This window comes from Gouania willdenowi, unplaced genomic scaffold (genome assembly GCF_900634775.1).
Source record: "Gouania willdenowi unplaced genomic scaffold, fGouWil2.1 scaffold_149_arrow_ctg1, whole genome shotgun sequence".
In the NCBI taxonomy this organism is placed as follows: Eukaryota; Metazoa; Chordata; class Actinopteri; order Blenniiformes; family Gobiesocidae; genus Gouania; species Gouania willdenowi.
This window is the reverse complement of record NW_021144898.1, coordinates 25,132-35,401: the sequence shown is the minus strand read 5'-3', so window position 1 is coordinate 35,401 and position 10,270 is coordinate 25,132. Positions and strand designations below refer to the sequence as shown.

At 37.0% G+C, this 10,270-nt stretch overlaps 1 protein-coding gene across 3 annotated transcripts; it reads right to left on the bottom strand.

Moving 5' to 3' along the window:
- Positions 1–6,037: 6,037 nt before the first annotated feature.
- Positions 6,038–8,171, bottom strand: LOC114458594 (uncharacterized). Of its 3 annotated transcripts, XR_003673076.1 has the most exons (6): positions 7,981–8,171; positions 7,470–7,839; positions 7,329–7,375; positions 6,962–7,216; positions 6,604–6,849; positions 6,038–6,373 (listed from the first exon to the last, which is right to left on the bottom strand). XR_003673076.1 is itself a non-coding variant. In XM_028440996.1 (5 exons), the coding sequence occupies exons 2-5, from the start codon at positions 7,735–7,737 to the stop codon at positions 6,182–6,184; spliced, it is 762 nt and encodes a 253-aa protein (XP_028296797.1). In that variant the 5' UTR covers positions 7,738–7,839; positions 7,981–8,171; the 3' UTR covers positions 6,038–6,181. The 3 variants fall into 3 exon arrangements, 2 of the variants coding, with proteins under 2 accessions (XP_028296797.1, XP_028296798.1); XM_028440996.1 differs by lacking the exon at positions 6,604–6,849; XM_028440997.1 differs by lacking the exon at positions 6,604–6,849 and having other exon boundaries at positions 7,470–7,827.
- Between the last annotated feature and the right edge of the window lie 2,099 nt (positions 8,172–10,270).

Here is a 10,270-nt window from a genome sequence, read left to right as displayed (position 1 = left end):
GGTGTACTTCCTGTTTACAGTGGCTCTACATATTTTTGCGGGACGCCGTGCCAACCACGGAAAAACAAGAAGAAGAAGCATTGTCAGCATGTTTCTGTTTACATCACGTGCACCAATCATAGCGAGTCAAGAGCAGGACGAGCTTCTCAGAGTGAAAATAAGTGTATTATTTTACTCATTTGTCTCCAAACGATGCATCGGTGAAGCGCTAAGCTAACGCTACATTGGCGGATGTGATGGAATCATCTGCACCGAAACAACAGCGTATGGATTTTAATGAACTGTGACTGTTGAGAAAAATGCTGTGAATTAGTTTTTCCACATTTATTTTTATAAGCATTTCAACAGCAGAATGTGCACCTGGACTCACACGCTTACTTACATACTGTGCTAAGGCTGAAAAATTACTGTTTTAATTTTGGAGCAGCTGTTTTGTGCTTTATATGCACATCATTTATGGTTGTTTTATGGCAGTTTTTGTAAAGCAGAGTTGGTCAAAATGTTTTCCTAATGTTAATTCAGATTGCTTTCATTTATTTATTTTAGAAGGTTTTTTGTGTTTATGTTGAACATTATTGCTAGTTTTTGTACTTAACCTGTAAGGGAACATTCTAAGGCTAAACACAACTGTTTTATGATGCTGAAGCCACTTTAATTTTTAATAATATTCAGGTTGTTTTGTGTGTTATTTATTTCACAATTCCTTGTAATATTTACAGTTTCTGCTGGTCTCAGATAAATAAACTGGTATTGAAAGAATACTTAGTGTTTCAGTCAGATTGGTGTTTGTAAAGATTAATACTGAGCAGAGTTTAGTTCTGTTAATGTAAATGATTATAAACTGTAGGGTTGGATACAGTAACATTTCATTTATCAGAGGTTTTTATACAAAACAATGTTAATACAGGGGCACAGTTGATCAACAGTGGATTATTATATTATTACAGCGCTAATATGAAGCTGTACGGACACAAATGCCCAGTTGTACATATAAATGTCACTCACAGGGCCTCATAGCTCAGAGGTTAGAGCACTGGTCTTGTAAATGAGGGGTTGTCAGTTCAATTCTCACTAAGATTTGCTCTGGCCTGTGGAGTGTATCACTGATTGTGATTCTGATAAAATGTTTATTCTAAGAACAAAAACTTGGTTTTAATATAGATTTAAGTTAATTTCAAAATGAGTCAACTTGTATCAAGAAACAGCTTAATCATTTTTCACTAATACTGAGTCAGTTTTTACTTAGATTAGTTGTTTTCTTCTTGTTCCAAAGCTTTCATTCGCAAAATTAAAAAAATAAAATAAAATAAAAAAAATAATAATAATTTGTTTATAGTCGTTTATTTCACTTATTGTTGTGCTGGAGGAAGTTTGATTTCAAGTAATTTAATCTAATAATCATCCATTTCTGCTTATTTTAACCCTTTAGAATATTTATCAGGACATTCTTATTTTAAGATTTAACATATTTTTTCAATATTTCTTGTTTAGTAAATTTAACTTGCTGCATCCTGATTAGCAATCATTTATTAGCTTTAGGTTTGGACCAGACGTGGGCCTAGTATTGGTCACACCCCAAAGTATCGCTCAAAATACATACAGTATATGTAGAACTGTACATAGAACTGTACCATGGTTCCCCAGTTTAGCACTAAATTATAATTTTTATAGATTTTTCATGGCAATTACTATTACAATGTAAATTATCTGAACTCATTTCTAATGTAATTACAATTACAACAGCAACATATTTTTTAAATTACAATTATACCATCATTTTAATTCATGATCACTAGGGAAAAAAAAAAAATTGAGTTAGAACCATCAATAGACCCTAAAAACTATGGCAAATATAATGCACACACGTAAACAGGGCTAAGAAAGCAGTAAGGCCCAAAAAATTGCGAAAAACAAAAATCACCCAAAATCAAAAGTAAGGCATTTTTTTTCAAAAATTTCCAAAAAAAAAATTGAGTTAGGACCATCATTAGAGCCTAAAAACTACTGCAAATATAAAGCACATACTTAAATAGGGCTAAGAAAGCAGTAAGGCACAAAAAATGACAAAAAACAAAAATCACCAAAAATCAAAATCAAGGCATTTTTTTTCTTTAAATTTCAAAAAAAAAAAAAAATTATTGAGTTAGAACCATCATTAGACCCAAATAATGACTGCAAATATAATGCACATACTTAAACTGTGCTAAGAAAGCAGTAAAATACAAAAAATGACAAAAAACAAAAATCACCCAAAATCAAAAGTAAGGCTATAGCAAGGCATTTTTTTTCAAAAATTTCAAAAAAAAAAAATTGAGTTAGGACCATCATTAGACCCTAAAAACTACTGCAAATATAATGCACATACTTCAATAGGGCTAAGAAAGCAGTAAGGCACAAAAAATGACAAAAAAACTAAAATCACCCAAAATCAGAAGTAAGGCTATAGCTAGGCATTTTTTTTGAAAATTTAAAAAAAAAAAAAATTGAGTTAGAACCATCAATAGACCCTAAAAACTATGGCAAATATAATGCACACACGTAAACAGGGCTAAGAAAGCAGTAAGGCCCAAAAAATTGCGAAAAACAAAAATCACCCAAAATCAAAAGTAAGGCATTATTTTTTCAAAAATTTCAAAAAAAAAATTGAGTTAGGACCATCATTAGAGCCTAAAAACTACTGCAAATATAATGCACATACTTAAATAGGGCTAAAAAAGCAGTAAGGCACAAAAAATGACAAAAAAACAAAAATCACCCAAAATCAGAAGTAAGGCTATAGCTAGGCATTTTTTTCAAAATTAAAAACAAAAAAAATTGAGTTGGGACCATCTTTACACCATAAAAACTACTGCAAATATAATGCACATACTTAAACAGGACTTAGAAAGCAGTAAGGCACAAAAAATGACAAAAACCAAAAATCACCCAAAATCAAAAGACTATAGCTAGGCATTTTTTTCAAAATTAAAAACAAAAAAAATTGAGTTGGGACCATCTTTACACCATAAAAACTACTGCAAATATAATGCACACACGTAAACAGGGCTAAGAAAGCAGTAAGGCCCAAAAAATTGCGAAAAACAAAAATCACCCAAAATCAAAAGTAAGGCATTATTTTTTCAAAAATTTCAAAAAAAAAAATTGAGTTAGGACCATCATTAGAGCCTAAAAACTACTGCAAATATAATGCACATACTTAAATAGGGCTAAGAAAGCAGTAAGGCACAAAAAAATGACAAAAAAACAAAAATCACCCAAAATCAGAAGTAAGGCTATAGCTAGGCATTTTTTTCAAAATTAAAAAAAAAAAAATAATTGAGTTAGGACCATCATTAGACCCTAAAAACTACTGCAAATATAAAGCACATACTTAAACAGGGCTAAGAAAGCAGTAAGGCACAAAAAATGACGAAAAACAAAAATCACCCAAAATCAATAGCGAGGCATATTTTTTCAAAAATTAAAAAAAAAATCAAAAATTAGTTAGGACCATCATTAGATATCAAAACACAACAACATAGGTTTTAAACAGTAAAGATAATAAAGTGCTTTTCTGTATCACAGATTACGTGGATCAGCTCCTAGACCTCCTATTTGAAAACGTTTTGGAGGACTCCGCCCCAGCTGATGTCAATCCCCGTCCCTGTAGATCTGTCTGCTCAGTTTGACAGACCTGAGAAGCAGCAGGTGGTTGGCAGATATGTGTCCAGGTTCAGTCAAGGGCAGGTCTGAACCCCACATAATGTCCTTGGTCGTCTGGGAACTCAGTTCTTATTCTTAGGACAACACAAGCAGGGAGAGGAACCCAAAAAGTCCAACACCAGCTCACAAAGCTTCTATATGCCAAGTACCTAGAACCACTGAAAACACAACATATTGTGTAAAAATGTGTTTTGGATGACTTGTGTGTGTCATCAACAATAAAAGTTTCATGTTTATACATTGATTTGTGTGATTTCAGTCTTTCATTTCAAACATATTATCTCCATAGCTGTAGAGGTCCATAGTGTGCTCTATATACTGTATATATAATGAATGCATTCTGCAGGTAGAACACATTCAGACACACTACTACCAGACCTGGATGATCCACCATACAAGCAGGTGTCTTTAGAAGCTGATGTATTCTTCTTGTAACATATATAAAATGAAAAGATAAGTGAGCCAGGCTAGCAGATAATAATCATTACTATTTCATGAACTAATGATTGACATTAGCTGTGGTATCTCCCTGGAGAAGATGTTTTCTGGCTCTGTTGCCATGGTTACACAGATTCCACAAGTGCACCTATGCAAAGAAAGTGAATGAACATTTGAAAACACTGCCAGTGCAGTTTCATTTGGCTGTTTTTAACATCAATGTGTTTAACCATAAAGGCAGTCGACCACCAGAGAACACTTTAACCTTTGTCTTGTGTTAGTGTCAGCACCGACTAGTTTTTAGTTTTTAAATACATAAAAGAGTCACATTCATGTGTTTATTGATCAAGGCTTTTTGACTTTGTCCGGAACCTCTATTTCAACAAATAAAATTAAAATAATAAAAAATAATAAGATTATAAATCAATAATTAGAGCCAAAGCTGAAATGATAAGTGCACTGTCAGCTGACACACTGACAGACAGCTCCTCTCCTAACCAGCCCTGCTTCAACATCAACCACAACAATCACAGCCACTAATGTCCAGTGACCTCAGAGACATTTATATATATATATATATAATTAGTTTCTGATCATGTTTAATAAAGTATGTTACAAATACAGAGTAGCCAGGATTAGTGCACACAGTGATAAGTGTGCCATATTTATTTTAACTAGATTTATATTTGTGAAAGTTTAAGTATAGGATACAGATATATAATATTTATTGTGTGTGACGTGTATTTGAAAAATAATAATTAAAAAAATATAAAAAATAATTTTAATCTGTTTTTACCTTTTTTTTCTGCTTTTTTTAACTAATTAAGATACATTTGCACCCCATTTTAATTCCAGGCTGACCCCACATGGGGTCCTGACCCCAAGGTTAAAAAACTGCAATAAGCTAATGACTCCATATCCATTGTTTTTTATTTTATAAATCTGTTCTACTATATTTTAATGGTTTATTGAATATTTTGTTTGTGACATATTTTTGCTACAATTTAAGGAGTGGCTTTTTTGGGGGGGGAGGTATCACTAATATATACTGTATACATATATATATATATATGTATATACAGTACCTGACTCAGCACTGCAGACTACCTGTTTACATATACCTGACTCAGCACTGCAGACTACCTGTTTACATATACCTGACTCAGCACTGCAGACTACCTGTATACATATACCTGACTCAGTATATATATATATATATATATATATATATATATATATATATATATATATATATTTATATATATTAAAGGGTTGAAAAACCCTGTCAAGCCCTCCTGAGTTCAATGAGTTCAGATGTAGATATGATATTCCAAACACTGTAGTTTTTAATGCCAGGTTAAAAAAGGAAATTGTTAAAAAAAAAAAATGTAATATCTTTAATACAGAGAAAACAACCATTCACAAATCACAAAAACAATAATAACTATAAATAATATCACCACCATCTCCCACCCCCAACAAGTATAAAATAGAAAAATTCCCAACAACAAACAGATATAAAATACTTGAAATATACACTTTTTTAAAAAACTTAAAAATATCTATTATTTACAGTTATGTACAAATTTACAAACTATTTTACAAATAGCAAATTCAGCCCTGTGATGAGAGTGGAGGAAAGAGGTTCCTCATTTCCCACTTTATTTACTTTTTGCCATAATTGCGCTCCTCCAGTAAAGCCCTCCACTCATCATAGGACTGAGTCTCAGTCTCTTCTCAATACCAGTTGCCAAAATACTGGCGATGTGTAGGAGGGTTCCTGTCCTTTTTGCACTTGCTGCAAACTATAGTGTCTTTCTTTTTGGTGTATTTTCTTTTAAAAATACCTGACTGCTCTGCCTCCATTTTTCTTTTCCTATACTGCTGTGTGGTGTAGGAAACCGCTTGAGGTGTTACCTGTGTCTGAAATGTTAGAGGGGAAGTAATTAAGGGTTTTGGAGGGGCAGGTGGAACAGGATGAAAAAAGAGCAATGTCTGTGGTGGTGGTGGTGGTGGTGGTGGCTGAGATGGTGGTCTTCCTTTAAGTTGTGCCTGCCCAGCAGTGTTCGGTGGCAGCACAAAAGGATGAGGCTGAGCTAAAGAGCCAAATGTAAAAGTATGTCCTTTCTGCAGGGCAGGTGGAAGTCTTGATGGAGCTGCCATTGGGGCCTGTAAAGCTGGAAGACCCTGCTTTAAAATATCCTGCTCCTGTGCCTTGCACCGCCTGCAGTACCTATGAAAACACAAAATCATTTATATGAAAACAAAAGTTTCTACATTGTAAAATGCACAAAAAAATGTAATCTTGCTTTTGATGTGATTTACATAAAACAAATATGTCCCCGAGGCCTTAATCTGGAATATGTAATAAAGTTTCATAAACAACAAAAAAAAGTCTCATAATTAGTGGTCAACAAAATCAGCTCTACATAAAATATGTATATTTATATAAATCCTACTCACCACTGTGAAACTGTTGCAGCATTTACGTCAGGTAGCTTTATAATGGTCTCACTCATCAGCCTGGCGTTTGTGACTACGCACTCCCTGATGTTTTTGTACGTGCGTATCACCACAGTGTATCTTGACAGCTTCTTTCCCTCACAGCGCACAGTGCTCGGGTAGATGGCAAAAAGCTTGACAAAGATCGCCTCAACCACTCTGTTGCAGTCGGGCCACTGCGCAGGACTGTGAGCCCCGATGAAAGACCTGTAGTTAAAAATAATGTATGCTTTAAAAACATTACAATAATGTGTGACTTACATTATATTTAACTTTTTTTTACATAACTCAGATATTGTGTTTTCCTAGTTTAATTCACCTTTTGGTGCTCTCCACACCTGGAGCCACAATCTTCTTCGTAGCCCGGAATCGTCCCTTGCTCAGGCTGGTCTGGTGTCGAGCTGGGTAGACAGTTTTTTTTTTTGTCATACTCCCCCAGTTCCTGCCACAGAGCAATGACCTGACTACATTCCTCCTGAGTCAGCGCAAGATGGTGGTCTCTTAGTCCAGCCAAGTAATCAGCCAGATCCTGCACTGCGCCATACCCTTCAATGTTATCAGGGCCAACCCAATCCTAACAAAAACAAAAACAAGAAAAAAGAACCACTGATGACAGCAGTGCACACTCATCAATCCAAGCTATTGCAACTTTTCTTTTTTTTTCTTTAAGGTAAACAACTTCTTACATGGCATGAGGAGGAGTGTGGAGATGGATCAGTAGATGGCGCTGATGCTAAAAGAAAAAAACAAGTATTTAGAGTAAAACATTTTAAATTTAAAAAAATAAGCAAAATGTGAGATTTTAGAAACAGTTGTGTAAAACTCACTAGACTGTTCTGCAGGAGAAACTGTTTGTGTGGAATGGGGGAGCAGAGCGGTCACAGCAGGTGAAGGAGCTGCAGAAGCTGATGATGAGGCGACATGTGACTGAGTCACTGGCAACAGAGGGATAACGGGGGGAATGGGAGGCACAAAGGCAATAGCCTGAGGAGATGGAGCTGCTGAGGAACCAGGAACAGCTGCAGATGCTTGTGAGGCGAGAAGTGCTTGCTCTGCCTCTAGTGTGGGTACTGCCATGTCCTGTGAAGCCCTCATCTATCTCAACTTCAGTGGTCTCAGACTCTTCAATGACCACTTTGTAGTCCTGCAGAACTTTGCCAGTTTGCTGATAGAGGTATTCCACACCTAAAAGCTCACCTTCAAAATGATGATTTAACGAAACAAGACAAAAAAGAAAGAAAAGAAAAGAAAAGAAAAGCACAAACAAGAACACAAAAAAGTTAAACATTAGATGAAAGCATAAGTTGAAGAAATCAAAAACATATAACAATAATCAACCTGTGTATTGTCTTGGCCCGACATAAGGGATGATCTTTTCGCCCAGAACCTCCTCTGCTAGGGTGTTAGCAGCATGACGGAGCAGATGGTTGTATGAGCACGACTGCTCATCCTTTGATGCTGCCACAGCCCGGTCCTCATTCCACCTTGATAGCCCATCCAAAAGATAGGCCTGGAAGAAGACATCACTTGCCAGGATCCCTATAAAGTAATTCAGAAAACAGAGAATAAAAAAATATTCATCATACATATTGTTCCAACAACATATTTCTGTTTATAATCATTAGAAGACTTGCAATTAATCTGATTCTTTAGGATCCGTCATGTTATATTTCAGTGTAGTCACAAAATACTTTTGTAAGAAAAACAAAAACAAATAAAGTATGACAATGTTTACCAGGGATGAAACGGTTCAGGTGAAGATGAAAAGACTCCAGTGACGTAGAACCTCGGGCACAGCGGTACGTGGGCAGATGGTGACCTCCCTTCAGGACATTTCCCGTCTGCAGGTAAAGCTGGATCCCTTGTGGATCCTGGATGCAGGTGACATGTATCTTCTGGGATTTAACGATTTCACTCATTCTTGCTGAGTTTATCAGTGGGACTCCCAGAGTGTCACAACCGTTGTCACCATCCAAGCCCTGGATGAGCCTTTCAATGAGAACCTGTGTCTCCCGAACACCGCGGGTGGTCCTCTTGCAGTGCAGGGCAAGCTCACTTTGGCTGATAGACCGGAGTACATCTGCCTCAGATGGAGTTTGGCCTTTAGCTTCTAGCTCTGACTGCTTTGCTATTTTCAGGGCCTTCAGGTTGTCTTCATCCCACATGAAGATGCAGTGGCTGAGGCGACCCATGAAAGTGGCATACAGCTGGTGGGAATCAGTTGTGCAGCCAACCGAAAACCTCCTCATAAAGTGCCAAATGTCGAGCCGGATGTTCAGATGTTTCCATTCTTCGAACATTCTCCTAAGAAAGCTGTTGCCACAGCAGTCTTTGTCGACATAGAGCACATCAGGAGGAGGTTCCCCAGCCATCCTGTATCTCCTGACCAGCCCGTCAATCATTGGCCCGAGGCCAAACCCCTCACTGGCAGTGAGCACAGACATGATGACCTGTCCATGCTCATTTCCAACATTTGTCACCCAGGTCGCAGTTCCAAAGCTCCTCCCTGCAAGTTTGCGGGTAACTTTTTTCGTAGAGTCCATTTTTAAAATGCGGCCAAGTTGGGACGTGATGGCTGCTTTAATTTCTTCCAGCCTCTGAAGAACATCCTGGGCGTACACCTGCATCAGCCACCTGTGTTTAGGAACAGTAAGCATTGCAGGTGTGGGTGGAAATGTCACAGGACTAATCAGACCCTTCTCCATGGCACTCTTCACTCCTCTGCAGTCTGTCAGGTACTGCACCGTCTTCTGCAGCCAGATTTCAGAGTGACGCTCCTGCAGCTTCCTCTGAATCTGACTGCTGCTGTTTCCCAGGCATCAAACTCACAACCTCCATATCACAAGCAAGTTTGGATGTTAAAATGGATGGAAACTGCATCCTGTGGCCAACATCAAGCTGTGAAATGACGCCATGGCTCCAGCTGATGACCTTCCTCTTGCATCTATTGCAGGCAAGATATTCAGATGCCATAAAATAGATGGTGCCTAAACTCACCACCTGTCTGATCTTCTGATGCAGACCAGCTGAATACAGGAGCTCTTTGTGACAATCTGAGTGAGGACACATCAGCTTTACTTGCCAAAGCTTTCGAGGCATCCAGAGGAACAGAGGATGGCTAAAGTAGTTCTCCAGCCGAGGGACATTTTTGGCCTGCAATGGCACCTGTGGAGGATACCACCAAAGTTTGTCCACTCTGTTAAAGTCCAACTCCGGGTGTCCCTGTGCTGTCCACTTGAACAGAGCCTTTGACATCCACTTCTGGTCTACTTCAGGGAGCGTCTTTATCCAGCCAGCTGGAAGACAGACTCTCTGTGCTAAAACACGCACAAAAAAATGCAAAAAACATAGATGAAAAATTAAAAGCAAATATCAACATAAACAAAATATTTGAAAGCTTCTGAAATAACATATGAATGCAAAAGACATAAATACAAAGGAGGTACATAATATACATTTATTTTTCATTTATAATGTAAATGCAAAAACTAAATGAATAAATAAAATCAATGATCAAAGACTGATATTTTTTTTTAAAATAATGTAATGTTGACTAACTTGTCATTTGGGCCTCTTCCCATCTTAAGACCTCTGCCAGCAAAGTGATGTCATCAGGCTCAGACACAGG

What these genes read in the sequence shown, in the direction of transcription:
- LOC114458594 (XM_028440996.1), bottom strand. Translation starts at nt 7,737, where the DNA reads ATGAGGGCTTCACAGGACATGGCAGTACCCACACTAGAGGCAGAGCAA. An exon ending in TTCTCCTGCAGAACAGTCTA is followed by an intron (nt 7,376 to 7,469) that starts GTGAGTTTTACA and finishes TTTTTCTTTTAG; the next exon opens with CATCAGCGCCATCTACTGAT. An exon ending in CACACTCCTCCTCATGCCAT is followed by an intron (nt 7,217 to 7,328) that starts GTAAGAAGTTGT and finishes TGTTTTTGTTAG; the next exon opens with GATTGGGTTGGCCCTGATAA.